This window comes from Dermochelys coriacea, chromosome 11 (assembly GCF_009764565.3).
Source record: "Dermochelys coriacea isolate rDerCor1 chromosome 11, rDerCor1.pri.v4, whole genome shotgun sequence".
In the NCBI taxonomy this organism is placed as follows: Eukaryota; Metazoa; Chordata; order Testudines; family Dermochelyidae; genus Dermochelys; species Dermochelys coriacea.
This window is the reverse complement of record NC_050078.2, coordinates 13,950,049-13,967,585: the sequence shown is the minus strand read 5'-3', so window position 1 is coordinate 13,967,585 and position 17,537 is coordinate 13,950,049. Positions and strand designations below refer to the sequence as shown.

At 42.1% G+C, this 17,537-nt stretch overlaps 1 protein-coding gene across 7 annotated transcripts in view; it reads left to right on the top strand.

The window, feature by feature from the left end:
* CFAP221 (cilia and flagella associated protein 221) overlaps positions 1-17,155 on the top strand; it is a 36,598-nt gene extending 19,443 nt beyond the window's left edge. For 2 of the 7 annotated variants that reach the window (XM_038422852.1, XM_038422856.2), the window contains 11 exons: positions 867-963; positions 2,796-2,932; positions 5,487-5,567; positions 9,156-9,263; positions 9,379-9,555; positions 10,437-10,595; positions 11,044-11,144; positions 12,327-12,419; positions 12,641-12,751; positions 14,331-14,396; positions 16,602-17,155. In XM_038422852.1, coding sequence (XP_038278780.1) covers positions 867-963; positions 2,796-2,932; positions 5,487-5,567; positions 9,156-9,263; positions 9,379-9,555; positions 10,437-10,595; positions 11,044-11,144; positions 12,327-12,419; positions 12,641-12,751; positions 14,331-14,396; positions 16,602-16,734 — 1,263 coding nt within the window. In that variant the 3' untranslated portion in view covers positions 16,735-17,155. Of the gene's footprint in view, positions 1-866; positions 964-2,795; positions 2,933-5,486; positions 5,577-9,155; positions 9,264-9,378; positions 9,556-10,436; positions 10,596-11,043; positions 11,145-12,326; positions 12,420-12,640; positions 12,752-14,330; positions 14,397-16,601 lie in introns of all 7 variants that reach the window. The other 5 variants (XM_038422855.2, XM_038422851.2, XM_043504993.1 and 2 more) reach the window with 4 other exon arrangements.
* The last annotated feature ends 382 nt before the right edge of the window (positions 17,156-17,537 follow it).

The following is a 17,537-nucleotide window of genomic DNA, read 5'->3' as shown; positions in this document are numbered from 1 at the left end:
AGAATAAATCAATGTTAAACAGAGATAAAATGTTAAAGGCTCCAAATGTAGAATTTGTAAACAAACAAACCGATAACTTTTGCAAAACCAAATGTGAAGAAAAATGTTTTTGTGAAACTAAAAAATCAGATCAATGAAAAGTTAACTGTTTGGATTTAAATATTACCCTGCAGTTCTACCATTCATTTCCCATAAATCCAAATGCAATGTCCAGTGTAAATTCTCATTCTCATGATGTCTTCAGCTTAAGATCGGATACCTTGCTGGAATATATGCTTTAGTGAAGCACGAGTTATTAGGTTCAATGCATGGGTAACTGGGTGAAATTCTATGGTGTATGTTATACAGGAGCTCAAATGGACTCTTCTGTCGCTAAAATCTATGACTCTGTGCTGCCACTTCATAATGCTGTGTAAAGTGCACACACGTGCATGTTAAGACTTCATTGCTCTACAGGGGCAATAGGACATCCATGGTCCTGTCCTGCAACAGGATCCTCACGGGCAGATCTTTACCTTCACATGGATCCTGTTACAGGATGGAGGTTTATATTTACAATCTGTATTTAAATTGACAGTACAGCTACCTGTTCAGTCTTCTATTTTATATATGTAATGTCACAGTTAGCTGGTCTTTCGTCAAAATATGTGCAGCTAGTACATGCATCTTGCCACACTTCCCAAAAAACAACACTCAAAAATACCCCAGGACAAAAATTATGCAATACATCAAAAAACTCCTTTCAACTGAAGACCAAGTGACCCGTGAGGAATAAATAAAGCTGTCAGTACTGGATGTCAATATAAATGTAAATTGTCGAGTATTCAACTTAATATTAACTTCAAAACTTTAAATAATTATCCTAGGTCCTGATTCAGTGGCGGCTAAATCGTGTATTACTTTTGTTTCGTGGACTAGAGAGAGACATCAAAGGGCAAAGCGATGAAGAAAGCTCTGTATCAGGTAAAGTGTAGGACAAGATGTTTGCATTTTAGCTCATCTCAATTTGTTGCGGTTATTCCAATAGCACCCACAATGTGTTAGGTATAGCTCCCGCACATGCACGCACACACACACATACATACATACATATACACACACACAAAGACAATCCTTCCCAAGAGCTTGCAATCAAAAAGGATAAGTATCTTGTAACAGGAATTGGAAATGAGTATAGTCGAAATATGTATGATTTTGATACACATTATTTACAGGCATTAAAAAACACCTTAATGATCCTTGAGCGCCTCAAAGCTTATCTATTATTAGCTGGGGAATTATTTTTAAGCATCAAGTAAGGAGTGGGTCTTGAAGAGGGACTTGAAAGGGGAGATGGCGTTGACCGTAGGGATCAGCTCAGTGAAGGTGTTCCATGCATAAGGGGTAGGGTGCTAGGTGTGGAGATGTTTGCCTGAGAAGCAGGCAACCAGGTGGACAAGGCTGGTATAATTGGTGGAGCAGTAGAGACAGGAGGCAACGTGATAAGAGGTGAGTGAGGACAAAAAGGGAGGGACAGAGTTGAGAACGGATCTGGAAGGTGATAAGGACAGGATGCTTGAACTTGGTGCAGTAAAACAGGGGGGAACCAGAAAATGCAAAGCCATCCATCTAGTGCTGCTCCTTTTGTTTCCTGTCACTGTTTCTGAACAGATGCTTGCCAGTAATTATGTGACATCAGTCTTGGCTCTGGATAAGCCGAGAACAGCAGTAGATCATTTCCTCATAGTGAAATGGAAGAGGTAGTACAGAAACGCTACTCGTTTTATAACAATGGGGAAATGAAATAAGCCTTTGATAAACCATTGAGCTATCCAAGACAAGGCCAGCCCTGGAGTGCATTGCTGTCCTAAGTAATGGTAGAATTTTAGTCTCTTCCTTCACCGCTCTCTCCTTCTTGCTTACCCACCCTGTTTGGCAACCACCTTGTCCCATGTCCATGTCGTTTCCTTTCCCAAAGGAAGTTCTTTTTTTCTGCAATGGGCAATTCCAGTGCCCCAAAACCCATCACAGTAATTTCATTGGTGCTTTAAAGATGAGATACTGTGGCAGCCAGTGCAAAGAATGCTTAGATGCATCTGAGGAGTTAAATATATGCCCTGCAGCATGAGCAGAAACAAACAGACCAGACCACCTTTGCAGAGAAGGGAAACAAGTGGGCAAAAATACTACTGCTAGAGAAGAGCAGGTTGGGAATGGCTTGTCGTTGAATTCACCCAGCAATCCCAGTACTATGCCTGCCTCCTCTTAAATGGACGTGGCAGAGTTAGATTTTTATTATTTTATCATTTTGCTGGATAATGTCAATGTTTATTATTAATCTCTTTTATTTTTATCAATTTTAATTTTCACAGTTGTGCAAAATAATGGAGGTGAATCAGACAATGGGGGAAACAGACATTAACAATTTAATGACAGTAGACACAGATTTGAAAGTTAAAGTTTTATAAATGTTAAAATACAAATTGTCAACATCACAGGTCAAAATATACAAAATAAATATCCTTAAATCAAGCTAATATGTTCTCAAGCTGCATTTTTCTTCTTCCTATCTGTAAATTTTAGATTATTATTGATGGAAATATTTTTTTTCAGATTGTATTTGTCCGGTGAAATTGATGTTTTCCAACATTTACCAATAAAAATCAAATGCTTCCAAGTCTACTCTTAAATCAAAATGGCTGGGCAAATCCTGACTTAGGAAGAAGTTAAAAGTCTGTGTTGTGGTTTGGTTTTATTTTTGAGAGAATATCTTAACATTTATTTCAAGATCTTGATTCTTTCTCTCCACATGGCAGAAAACAGCAGTTTGAAAATCATCAGCTCAACAGCTATGGGTGAAGAGCAGAAGAGCGTTGCTTTCAACTTGTCTGTAGATCACATATTACCTTTCAAATTCCCAACCTATCATCCACCTCAGTGGTCTGATGAACTGGTAGGTCTCTTGATTAGTGTGGCAACAAATCATTTACTAAAAATGAAGGGTCTGATTCTCATTTACACTAAGGCCACTTTACCGTACTCTGGAAGTGTAAAGGGGCCTTAACGTGGGTATAAATATAATACCCAGAGTAAGGTAAAATGGCATTAGTGTGAATGAGAATTTAGCCTGAAAGGTTGGATCCAGATTTTCAGCGGCTGTAGTTGAAGCTCCATTGATGTTGATGGAGCTATGACAGTGTACACCAGTTGAGGATCTGGCCCTGGAAGTATAAACACCATTGTATTAGTTCTGTTATACCAAATACCAGGCGCTTTCTATAATACCATAAATGTGCATAGGACTTTACATGCATGTGAAGGCAAGGTCCCTGCCCCAGTCAGCTGGTTAAAGACTATTATTGCCCAGTATTTTCCTCAGCATTTTTAAAGTTTACATTAAAATATGCACTCTGTACAATCTCCTAATTCTGAGCAATGCCCAGCACAGGATAGTGCAGAGTCAGAATGAGGTAAGTAACTGTAAATCTACTAAAAATACTCCCAAATGTTGGTATCACTTAGTAACACACCTTATACTCGTTTCCTATAAAGAATGAATTCCCACACTGCATATTATAGAAGAGAATCAGTGCATTAACCGTTCTGACCAACCAAAAGGTCATTTCCCTTTCTCATATTAATATTTGACCTCAAACAGGAAGAGATCTTGAAAGACCAGTGATCTTTAGAGATCTCTGTTCTAAGATCATGTTTTTGTATCTGAAAACTGACTGTATGGTTCAACGGGTCTGGAGCTCCTTGCAATACACAATCATTGTATGGATTTACACACTGTTTGTATATAAACCAGAAGTTTTAGACCATGTGCAACTTCTGTTAATCACCTGGTTTTGTTCATCACTTCCAGGATCCCTTAAGACAGGTTTCACTGTGTAAGATTCTTTAAAGGTTGCTGTAAAGATCCTATTAACCTCACTGGGAGTTGCAACTTTATAAGTGAGGGCAGAGTTGGGCTTGGAACCTTTTTTCCATTTCAAGAGTAGTTGAAGATGTGCACTTTATTTTGAATTGCTGTAGAGACACAGATGCAGATGAAAAATCACACAAATGGAGTCCTCTTGCACATAACTGGCAGGATTCCTCCAGGGGAGGATCTTGCAGGGTACATGGGACAAGAGATACACAGGAATATCACATGAAGAAACAGACTAGCTCTGACATTGACATAGGTTAACCCTCATGTACAAAGAGTTAAAGAAGTGGTGAGACCATCTAACAGGATACTTATTAATGACAATACCCTGCTCTTATATAGCCCTCTTCATCAGTAGATCTCAAAGCACTTAACAGAGGAGGTTAGTATATTTATCCCAATTTTACAGATTGGGGGGCACTGAGAGGCAAAGTGACTTGCCCAAAGTCATCCAACAGGCCAGTGGCAGAGCCAAGAATAGAATCCACATCTCCTGAGCCCGTGTCCAGTGCTCTGTCTGTTTGGAAACACAGTCTCCCCTTATTTAAATGTCTGTGCTAAAGGGCTAAAAGCATGATTAAGGCTAAGATTTTGTCATGGTTATTTTTAGTAAAAGCCACGGACAGGTCACGTGCAATAAACAAACATTCACAGAAGCTGTGACCTGTCTGTGACTTTTGCTGCTGCGGCTCCATGGTTTCCCCCACCAGAGTGGTGGCTGGGAGCTGCAGGGTGACCATATTTCTCAAAGAGAAAACGGGACACCTCCAGCCGCTTGCCTGAGGTGCCCTCTTCCCGCACGAGGCTGTCTCCCATAGCTGGAGTCTGTCACCTGTCGCTGGAACCTTGCCAGGGCCCCGTTGGCTGCCAGCTCCAGAGTCCCGCAGCTCCTTGGGCTGAAGCAGAGAATGTCTTGGAGGTCTCTAGAAGTCACGGATGCTGTGTCTTCCATGACCTCGGTGACATAAACTTATGCACGATGTAGTCAGACAACACACAAAGACATAATCATGCATATGGCCAGACCTGTTACAGCTTTCCCTGGGCTTCTGGGTTAAAGCCCAAAGGGTCTTTAACTTCCAGGAGAACATCTAAGTGCCCATCTGAGCTGATGACCATTGTAGATTGAAATGCTAACAAACCATAATCCATGAGGACTCCAACAGCAATGCAGATATAAACTCAGAGAATTCACCTGTGAAATTCCTTATGTACCATGGTGGCTATATGAGAAAAACAAAACACCAAATACTGTTAATTCAGACAATAGGTTTATTAAAAGTACTGTCAAAATAGTGAAAAAAATGAAGTGTTACATTTTATTAACTACCCTTTATTGTCCTCATATTCATAATAATGCAGCGATGGCTGGAGCAGATTGAAATTTGATTTTTTCGGGGAGAAAAAATTTCACTGAAACTTCAACAACCGAAAAAGACAGGAAGAAAATGCTGATAAAATGTTTCCAAAATTCTTTCCCCATTCTTCCAACTGGCTATATTGATGACTTATTTCAGCTGAAAAAGAAAATGCCCAGTATATTGTTGTGTCTTAAAATACTGTATTGTTTCAGGCTCCCGATGGTCTTGGTCCAGTTCCTGTCAAGTCTTTAGACATGAAAATCAAGCACATTCACCCGTTCTACGACTTAAAGGTGAGACAGGTGAGCTTAGTCACTCACCTGTGTCATATTGCTTTCTTTCATTAGGGTTAGTGTGACATAAGAAATACAGTGCCGCATTTTGTGTATGAACGAGTAGTCCCTGTCATTCAGGTCAATGGGAGTTTTGCCCAAGTAAGGACTATGGGATTCATCTTTTGTTAGCTCCCTAAATGTGTGGGCTCATTTGTGGTATTAATGGAGAGTCAGCAGTAGGGGGCAGTGCAGAGGCGCACCACCCCAGTGCGTGACCTCTTCAAGCCATTGCACCTCAGACAGACTTTCTACTGATACAACTGCTATGATTTCTTAAATAGGACTACTTGCATCGGTAAGGGCTAGTGACATAGTAAGGGTCTGCAGGTTCAGACTCTCCATGTTGACTGTCAGTCCATATTCTCACCAAGTTGATGAAGACAACATCATAGCCATGAGATTCTGTGTCGCCAGTGGATGGTGTCTCCAGTGCTCTGCTGTCCTGCTCTCTCAGCTACTTAAATCATAAGACAGAAGACAGCCTTTGAGAAACTATATGACTTGGTCTTACTAGTCTTTTGATTCAAGGGGCCTGATCTCACATTTCTCGCACATTTCTCATTGAATTCAAGAATTGAGCATGCAAGGAGTGCAGGATCTGGCCCCAAAGCAAATACCAGATTCCCCTGATAAAAGTTACAAAAAAGGGAAGACATGATTTTTTTTATGTGCTGTGTATTCCACTAATTTGGATAGTAAATACAGATTAGTGTCTCGATCTTCAGCTATATCTTTATTGTTCTCAAGCTTTGTGAATCCAGAACCTATTTTTTACCTTCTTACCTCTAAACTCTCCTCCCTCACAATTTAGAAATTGAAAAAGGCCAAATTCTATCACCCCCTAAAGTCAGGAGATTCCACTGGGCTTAAATCAGTGCTGAATTTGGCCAAGTCTTTGTTTTGTTGATTACAACAAGCATAGAAACAACATTGCTTAAAGACAGGTTTCAGAGTAGCAGCCGTGTTAGTCTGTATTCGCAAAAAGAAAAGGAGTACTTGTGGCACCTTAGAGACTAACAAATTTATTAGAGCATAAGCTTTCGTGAGCTACAGCTCACTTCATCGGATGCATTTGGTGGAAAAAACAGAGGGGAGATTTATATACACACACAGAGAACATGAAACAATGGGTTTATCATACACGCTGTAAGGAGAGTGATCACTTAAGATAAGCCATCACCAGCAGCGGGGGGGGGGGGGGAAGGAGGAAAACCTTTCATGGTGACAAGCAAGGTAGGCTAATTCCAGCAGTTAACAAGAATATCTGACAGGTTTCATAGTAGCAGCCGTGTTAGTCTGTATTCGCAAAAAGAAAAGGAGTACCTGTGGCACCCCAGAGACCAACAAACCCACTAGAGCATAAGCCTTCGCGAGCATCCGATGAAGTGAGCTGTAGCTCACGAAAGCTTACGCTCCAATAAATTCGCTAGTCTCCAAGGTGCCACAAGTACTCCCCTTCTTTTTAAGAATATCTGAGGAACAGTGGGGGGTGGGGTGGGGGGGAGAAATAACATGGGGAAATAGTTTTACTTTGTGTAATGACTCATCCATTCCCAGTCTCTATTCAAGCCTAAGTTAATTGTATCCAGTTTGCAAATTAATTCCAATTCAGCAGTCTCTCGTTGGAGTCTGTTTTTGAAGCTTTTTTGTTGAAGGATAGCTACTGTTAGGTCTGTAATCGAGAGACCAGAGAGATTGAAGTGTTCTCCAACTGGTTTTTGAATGTTATAATTCTTGACGTCTGATTTGTGTCCATTCATTCTTTTACGTAGAGACTGTCCAGTTTGGCCAATGTACATGGCAGAGGGGCATTGCTGGCACATGATGGCATATATCACATTGGTAGATGCGCAGGTGAAGGAGCCTCTGATAGTGTGGCTGATGTGATTAGGCCCTATGATGGTATCCCCTGAATAGATATGTGGACAGAGTTGGCAACGGGCTTTGTTGCAAGGATAGGTTCCTGGGTTAATGGTTCTGTTGTGTGGTGTGTGGTTGCTGGTGAGTATTTGCTTCAGATTGGGGGGCTGTCTGTAAGCAAGGACTGGCCTGTCTCCCAAGATCTGTGAGAGTGATGGGTCGTCCTTCAGGATAGGTTGTAGATCCTTGATGATGCGTTGGAGAGGTTTTAGTTGGGGGCTGAAGGTGATGGCTAGTGGCGTTCTGTTATTTTCTTTGTTGGGCCTGTCCTGTAGTAGATGACTTCTGGGTACTCTTCTGGCTCTATCAATCTGTTTCTTCACTTCAGCAGATGGGTATTGTAGTTGTAGGAATGCATGATAGAGATCTTGTAGGTGTTTGTCTCTGTCTGAGGGGTTGGAGCAAATGCGGTTATATCGTAGAGCTTGGCTGTAGACAATGGATCGAGTGGTATAATCTGGATGAAAGCTAGAGGCATGTAGGTAGGAAAAGCGATCAGTAGGTTTCCGATATAGGGTGGTGTTTATGTGACCATCGCTTATTAGCACCGTAGTGTCCAGGAAGTGGATCTCTTGTGTGGCCTGGTCCAGGCTGAGGTTGATGGTGGGATGGAAATTGTTGAAATCATGGTGGAATTCCTCAAGGGCTTCTTTTCCATGGGTCCAGATGATGAAGATGTCATCAATGTAGCGCAAGTAGAGTAGGGGCATTAGGGGACGAGAGCTGAGGAAGCGTTGTTCTAAGTCAGCCATAAAAATGTTGGCATACTGTGGGACCATGTGGGTACCCATCGCAGTGCCGCTGATTTGAAGGTATACATTGTCCCCAAATGTGAAATAGTTATGGGTGAGGACAAAGTCACAAAGTTCAGCCACCAGGTTAGCCGTGACAGTATCGGGGATACTGTTCCTGACGGCTTGTAGTCCATCTTTGTGTGGAATGTTGGTGTAGAGGGCTTCTGCATCCATAGTGGCTAGGATGGTGTTTTTAGGAAGATCACCAATGGACTGTAGTTTCCTCAGGAAGTCAGTGGTGTCTCGAAGATAGCTGGGAGTGCTGGTAACGAAGGGCCTGAGGAGGGAGTCTACATAGCCAGACGATCCTGCTGTCAGGGTGCCAATGCCTGAGATGATGGGGCGTCCAGGATTTCCAGGTTTATGGATCTTGGGTAGCAGATAGAATACCCCAGGTCGGGGTTCTAGGGGTGTGTCTGTGCGGATTTGTTCTTGTGCTTTTTCATTGCTTAAAGGAGATCTTAATTTTCGTTCCTGTTTGTACCTTTGCTGCTGTTCCGTTTTATTTTCACATACCAGTGTTAGGTGTATTACGCAAACAGAGCTTTCTGCCAGCCCATCAATCTTGTTTGTGCAAGAAATTATTACTTCCCACATGATCCTTTATAGAAAACATCTAGAGTGAAAACAGTCCTTCACAAATTCATTTGACTGTACAGGGCTTAAGCATTCTTGCTCATAGTTTTCATCATATGTCACTGTCACCAAATGATGGTCCAAGCATCTGTTACAGGAAGAGACCATGTGAAGTGTCCATGTTAGAGCTGGAAAGTTAGAACACACTGACCTCCATATGCATGTGTTGCAATAAATCATCTTCATTTGTACCTAGGTTCCTCAGCACTTGAGCATTATGGGGTACCAGCCATTTTGTACACACTATGCATCAACAAGTTATAAACCTCAAAAACTTTCCCGACCACTAAAGCAGGGAGCCAAGGTAACAAGTCAACCAAAATCCATTATTTTGTTTCACTGCATAGCATTTTGTTACAATATTTTACACCAAAACTCCCTCTGCATCCTGAAAACATTTGTCTTCTGAATTATTCCAGGATGAGCTGATCTCAATAGTAACTTCTTCAAAGCCACAGCTCAGTCCTCCCTTTCCACCGGAGGGTCTACACAAACACCCGGGAGAGAAATCCTTGGAAAAGGCCACGAGCCTTTTAAACCTGGCAGCTCCCAAAGCATTACTCCAGCCTCCAGACAGTCACCCACTTCGCATATTTGTAAGTAAAACTTGGCTCTAGTAAAGCCTCCCAGGAGCTGATGGAAATGTACATTTGCTCCATTATAGGGTTGGTAAGGAATTGGAAGACAATTACCTTCTTTAGGTTTATATATAAAAACTGTGTGCCACAGGGCTGGATGGTGCTGTAAGGCACAGCCCTGCTATGGAGGGGCCAGAGCCACACTCCCACACTTCCAGGGGAAGCAACAGGTAAGTGCTGAATGACATCCAGAGCTCCCCAGCACGTACCCACTACCACAATCTATAGGGGCTGCAGCCTGTCCCCGGGACCCCACCTCATCTGCAGGTCAGCACAGAGGAGGGCCATAGCTTTGCCTCGTCTCCAACCCCTCTGTGGCATCGTGCACCTCCTCACATGGGATAGGGTTGGCACAGTTCTCTTGCGCTCAGGATCTGCAGTTCAGTCCATTTAGGCAGAATGAGAAAGGGTTGGGGAGGAGGAATGCTCCTTGGGTTCTATGTATCCATCTATCTTAACGTGTTCTATAGTGCCCATGATCATAGGTGGGTTTTCAAAGGTATTTAGGTGCCTAAAGACACTGCTAGATGCCTAGTGGGATTTTTAAATGGGTGCCTAACTCCCACTGAAACCAATGGGCCAGGAGTGGTCCCAGGTAGTGTCTGTTGCTAGCCGTGTTCCATAGGGGATCATAGGACTGACTTAGACCTGGGGTAGAGGGGAGGAAGGAGAGATCAGGTGTTGAGTTGAACTAAAGAGGCAAAGTGGGATCTAGGAGGTGGAGTTTGAGCTGGGAATCCTTTTCTAATTAATGACAAGAACTGAATTTTTCAGTGACGGATTTGTTCAAAGGGCACAGAATTATTTTTTTTAAATCTCTTCTTTGTGTTTGTTTTCAGAACCCTACTCCAGGATTGTATGTCTTTATGCAGCCTTTGGACTATTCAGAAACAAACATTGAGTATCATCTTTGTCCTCATCCAAAATATAGATTCACCAAAGAATATCCCATAGGATCCAGCATTCCGATTACACAAAAGAAATTTCTGCATCACAAGGTACAGCTTTTGGTTTCAGTGAAATATTAGTTGCAAAAGGTATAAGTCACAGAGAATTTGCCTTGTAGACTCAAATAGAACATAAACAGTTATCCCAAATGGAAGATGTGTTGAGCTATTAATGACATATGCAGCTGATTATTAGTATTTATAGGTAAATGTGATTGTTCATTGCTTGAAGCTTGTTCCTCCCTAGGGCTTCTCCATGTCCTTTCTGCAGCAGCCCTAAGGATCTCCTCGCGATTTCCCTCTTTTAACCCCCCCACTGCATCTCCAAGGCCCTGCACTGGAGCCAATAACTTTTCAGATGAAGAGAACTGAGGCTCAGAAAACACAGGCTTTAACCAAGCAAAGCAAGGCATTCCCTCCTGCACACATTTCTCCCACCCTTCCTCTCTTTACTGATTGCATTTTACAGGCATGGTCACTGGGACTGTTGTCGTTTCAGGAAGTCATTCGAGGAGTAACATACTGGAGACGATTCCCGTCGGTGGTTTATTCAGCCTTGTCTAATGCTCCCACTCTGGCAAGCACAGTGATGCATCATTGGTAAGAAAAAGTTTGAACATCAAACACCTTCATCCGGGCCAGATTCTGCCACCCTTACTCATATCGACCAGTAACTAATGTCACACATTGTCCCATTGAAACAAAGGGGACTATGTGCAGAGTAAATTACTACTCACTGGGCCCAATTCATTGAAGCCAGTGGAAAGACTTGCATTGACTGCAGTGGGCAGTGGATCAGGCTCAGTGTGAGTAAGGGGGGACAAAATCTAGCCTTGTAAGTGGCATTTCAGTCTAATAAAAGCCGACTTTATGGAGTAAGACTGTTTTCCACTTCAGCTCCAGGCACCGGGGGCAGATATTAGCAACTCAGCTCTGCATACCCTGCATGTCTGAGGGTGTCAGCAGGACACGTGACATCTAAGAGATAGGCATCTGGTTGCAGCATCTCTCTCCCTTCCCTCCCCTCCCCACTGCCACGTGGGTCGCAGCAGCTTTGCTTCTTTACTCACCCTGCTCCCATAGTTCTAGCTCAGCAGAGGGGAAGAAGGAGATGCTAATCCACGTGGATCATAGTACTTAGACCCCAATTCAGAACATACTTAAATCCATCCCTGTTCAGCAGGGCCTGGACCAAAAGCCCATTGAAGTCAATGGGAGTCTTTCAATCATGTACTTAACTATAAGCACGTACTTAAATCCCCTTGAATCCAATGAAATGTAAGTACATGCTTAAAATTAGCACGCTTCAGTGCTTTGCGAAATTGAGGATTTAGTACCTATTACAGATATCTGCATTAGCACCGTGACACACTCATAGCTGAAGAAAACCTAACTATGACCATTTCAAAACCTAGGTGCCTAATGTTAGGTATCTAAACTGATGTTCAGGCACCTAAATAGATGGCCTGACTTTCAGAGGTGCTGAGCACTCATAGCTGCCATTGTGGTTAATGGGAGTGCAGCTGCTTTGAAAATCAAGCTACTTATTTAGGTGCCTAAATATGTATTCAGGTGCCTAACTTTACCAATTTTTTATCTAACCTTTAAAGAACAAAAATGTGCTTTGCTGACTCGCGTGTCTGTAGCTAGCTGATGTATTTGCTTTCCAAAGTATCTGGATTTTCCAGAATATTTACAATGTGAAGATCCCCAGAACATATTTGTCATGTGCCATTACCCTTCCCTTCCTATCTCAAACATATGATCATGTCATTTCCACAGTAGTGATCCCTACAATTTAGATATGCTTCCAAGGGACGTACCACCAATGCTGGATGACTTACCCGAGAGAGACAAGGAAAATATAACTGGCTAGTAAGTTTCCTCTCTATAATTTATTTAATATAATTTGCACTGAGTTTTTAGCACCTGTGTGTGTACATATAGCATGTATATAAAAACACTCACAGAGTGACAAAGAAGTACGGATGCTTCTTCTTGCATAAAGCATCCTTTTGTTTTCCCAGGCTAAAAAATATAGGACAGGTAAAAAATAATAGGTAAAAACTAAATGTTTTTTACTTATTCATTTTCAGTGAGACTGAAGCTGAGTTAAAAGTGGTTCTTTCTCCGGATATGCTGAAAGCTGAATTTCCGCAGATTGAATCAGGGGAAGAAGCCAAAAGTAAACCACTGAAAGATGGAAGGTAAATCTATATCTATTTAAATATAGGGAAGATGTTTGGCAACGAATTTGAGGGCACTTCTCTTGTTTAGGTTTATGTACAAGTTCATTGCTGAAGTCCCCTAGCAGTACCACCATTAAGATGACGTTCAGATCATGCATTTGGCACAGGACTGAGTCCCTTTGTTTCACACTTTAAGATTTGAATTTAGTCTCCGAAATAAAAAGAATGAGGAGTACTTGTGGCACGTTAGAGACTAACAAATATATTTGGGCATAAGCTTTCGTGGTCTAAAACCCACTTCATCAGATGCATGGAGTGGAAAATACAGTAGGAGGATATATATATACACAGAGAACATGAATTTGTTTGTCTCTAAGGTGCCACAAGTACTCCTCGTTCTTTTTGCTGATACAGACTAACATGGCTACCACTCTGAAACCTGTCTCCAGAATAAAACGCACTCATTCTTCTTGGGCCGGGTAAATTTTCTATAACTTTTTTTTTGGTCAGATATTTACTGACACTGGCAGAGGAAATGAGTCCTTTGAAATGTCCCTTGGGATGGTGATGTTTGTTTTAGACTTCCCTCGTGAAAGAATCACGGCTTCCCACACATAGTCATTCCCATGGCGTCTCACACACAAGCTGCTTTTCAAATATCACATTTATAAACACAGAGCTATTCCCTTTTTATTGTATAATCTGGTCTCTGCAAGGAAAAGCAAAGGGTCCAGTCAAGTTCTGCTGGTGACTTCTATTCTCCAATACTGCTAGACTGATATTGTATCACTGCTAGACTGCATTGCATCCACAGCTCAGCACAGGGATTCTGGGGAGCCAGGCTGCCCGACTGGGGGATGGGGAGTGCTCTGGGGAATGGACAGGGGTTTTGTAGATTAGGTGATGGGGAAGAAGTACGGCTAACTCTATTGTTTGGGCTTCAATATGTATTAGATAGCAACTCTGTGGGGAGATAAGTGAGGGTAATCACACTTGTGGGGAGCTGTAGAAGGATGTGAGGAGGAGCTGAAGAGGGCAGGGAAGGTGGTAAAATATGATGGTGAGCATGGTATTCTGGAGGTTGGGGGGTTTGAGCCAGAGGCAATGTGATCTGGCAAAATGAATGCAAGGTTAGGCATGAGGTGGTCCTGTGTTCTAACCCTGGCTCTGTCACTGACTCACTGTGACTTTAGGCCAATTGCTTCATCTCTCCGTGCTTCAGTTTTGCTGTCTGTAAAATGGGGATAATAATGTTTACCTGCCTCCCTCACAAAGCTGTTGAGAGATCAACTAATCCAGAGATTTGAATTTGCAGGCTGTGATTTTCAAAGTCCCCTAATTCAAATGAATTTGAAAAGGAATTGAGTTTCCAAACCCTGGAGGCAGCATATCATCCATAAAGCATTATATAAATGCCAAGCATTATGGCAACTGTAATTACTGTATTCTCTGTAGTGTCAATTGCTGTTAATTTATGTTACATAAGCACCTGGGTTTACTTATGTGTACTGCTTTCTCTATTTCCTCTCACTGTGTTGCTTAGAACATGAAGATTTGGAATAGTTAGTGTGAATAAAGAATGGCCTTTTTCTCCTAGCGATACAGCCTTGGATGTTAAACTTGATTCCAGCAACACAGTGGATACCTCGGCTCCTGTTTCTGGGTAAGAAGATGTGTGACTGTAAGATTCAGTCTTTTAAAATTCTGTTGTTTTCTACAAAGCTAAAAAAACCCAGCCACCCTACTTTAAACACATCTTGGATCAGGAGACAGACTGGCTCACGGCTTTAGAATGAACTCCCATAGGAACTAAAGACCATCACAACCCTCACCACCTTTCACTCTAAGTGCAGGGCACACTTCTTTGACCTGGCTTTCTCTAACAAACAGTTTTGTGTGTGCATGTGTGTGTGTGTGTTATAAAAAAATCAAAACAAAACACTCCCTACTCACACTTCTCCCCCCAGGGAGCGGATGAAAGAACAGACATGTGACAGGTATTAGTCACACAGTTTAATACATGACTGGAAGGCACTTACATACTATAGGTTTCAGAGTAGCAGCCGTGTTAGTCTGTATTCGCAAAAAGAAAAGGAGTACTTGTGGCACCTTAGAGACTAACAAATTTATTAGAGCATAAGCTTTCGTGAGCTACAGCATCCGATGAAGTGAGCTGTAGCTCACGAAAGCTTATGCTCTAATAAATTTGTTAGTCTCTAAGGTGCCACAAGTACTCCTTTTCTTTTTACATACTATAGTAATGAACACAGCATAAGAACCTCTATTGAACAGAGTAGAATATTGCATTAGAAATGTTCTGTTCATTGAGCTTTGAGTACTTCTGCACTAGCCAGAGGAGACTGTTGTTGAGATTACTTTGCAGGTGATCACAAAACTCCCATTAGCATTAGTTGTAGACCAGTGATTACATCTATTAGAGAATATGTTTTGCTATTGTTAGGGTATCTCTTTGCCAACATGGTGGTGGGCTTTTTGATTTGGTTTGGTTTGGTTTTCACCTTTCTCTAAAGCATCAGATATTGGCCACAGCAGGAGGTGGGATACTGGATGGGGTAGACCAGAGCAGGGAATCCTCTTTCTCAGAGGCTGTGTATTGCTCACATGTTCAAGGTCAAACTGATCACTAGTTGGGGGTTGGGAAGCAATTTTCCCTCAGGTCAAATCAGCAGGCACCTTGGGGGTTTTCACCATTCTCTGCAGCCTGGACTATGGATCGCCTGCTAAGATCATCTGGGCATATCTCAGCTAATCATTTCCCTGCCATTGCAGGAGCCTCAGGCATTACTGGCACCTTGGTCTCTCCTGTTCTCTGCTGTGGCATACAATAGCTTAGTCTTCTGAGGACTGAAATGTTTTGATCTCCCTAAAGTCACTGGGCTCAACATAGAGGTATCTGGGTGAAATTTAATGGCTTGCAATATAAAGGAGGCCAGACTAGATAATCTGATGGCCCCTTCTGACTTTAAACTCTATGAAACTGCTTCTCCATGGAGCTGCCAAGACGTGGAGTTTGAATTTATTCTTGGGGTACTTTATTGTGCAATGATACAGGCTCTGTGTCTTGGCTACAGAGAACCTTGTGGTTTGATGGCCAAAACAACCAGAATAAGTATGAAAAATTGTGATTCTCATCCCAATGCTGAGTTGCCCACAGTTGCTTTGTCCACATGGCTATACGGAGGACTGAGGACAGGCCTGGGAAATGGTAGAGCCTGGCCAATGGGTCTGGGAACTGCATAAATCCACAGGTCACAATCCTCATGTTGAGGGAGAGGACACAGAAGACACTGGCTGCTGCTACAGCCAGTCTGCAATAATACAACTTACAGACACATACATAAACTGGCTTAGCGTTTCCTGCATGACAGATTTGGGGAAAAGTTCCCTATTTGCTTGAGCTCTATGATGGGGAAACCGAGATTGTGTTAACAAACAGTTAAGGCCCAATTCAGTGTCTGTTGATGCTAGTGGAAGTCCCTTGCATTCTCAATGGAAGGCTCGTTAGCATTATTGTATATGTGTGTGTTTTACTGAATTATACCATTTATATTTTTCTAAATACTCTCTTGAAATTGCTCCTAGTACATTCATACTGTGAGGTAAGTAGTTAGCTCCCCAGTCAACAATTAGCTGAGCTCAGAAGGAATACCTCCTTCGCAGTTCTTGTTACCCTTTTCAATACTCTATATACTCATGTAAAACAGTACTTTTATAGGCCTTACTAAAGTTATCTCCTGCCCTTAAAAAAAGGGTGAATATGACATATTGAGATGAATGGCTTTCTCTTCGGTTTTGTCACCTTTATGTAACCGTTTACCATGTTATAAATATAAATTACTTTCACCAGCTCCTGCAGAGACCCGAGAGACCATCTGGATTGGTATTTGCAATCCCAGAATAGCAAACTCAGAGAGAGGCTGCAAGGACACATGGAGAAAATGAAGCAGAAAGCACTCAACAAAACCCTCATTCTGGAATAAGCTAGTTCACAAATTCCACAACTCAGTCACTAATGTGCTGTATCTCAGCCCCACAGTATTGCTGGTTCAGGACTTCTGTATCTGTGTAGAACAGGTATGAAATTATGTTCAACAAGCAACAGATTCCTGTGTAGGCCCAAGCACCCTCTAGTATAATCTTGATTGTGGCCCTTACTGTGTATATTGTATATGAGCTTAATGATCTCTCCGTGAGGGATTTCTTCCCTATGTGCTCATTCATTGTGCACTGGGGTTAAGTACTGGAAAACTGTCCCAGCACATAGATATTTTGTAGTTTTATATACAACTTTTCCCCTCATCTATTTAATGGGCTCTCTTTCCTCTACCACTAAGTACTATTATATGCATTTTGTCTGAGAGTATGTGCTGCTTTCAAATAAAATGTAAAAAATCAACATGAAGAAATTGTTTGGATTTCAGTAGTTTTTGTATTGTTTGGATATAGACTTTGCACACATGCTAGAATAAATTCCATGGCTGAGCTGCAATACAGCCCAGTGGCCTGTCTGTGAGTTGTTGCATGTGGGTCACTGACGACTGGTCGACACTGGGAATTTACATCAGCCTAGCTACACCACTCAGGGGTGTGACAAATCTACATCCTGAGAGATGTAGCTATGCCAACTTACCCCCTAGTGTAGACAGTGCTAGGTTGATGGAAGAATTCTTCTGTCAACTTAGCCACTGCCTCTGAGGCCATGTCTACACTACCACTTATATCAGCAAAACTTCTGTCACTCGAGTGTGAAAAAACACTCCTAAGCGACATACAGTAGAACTTC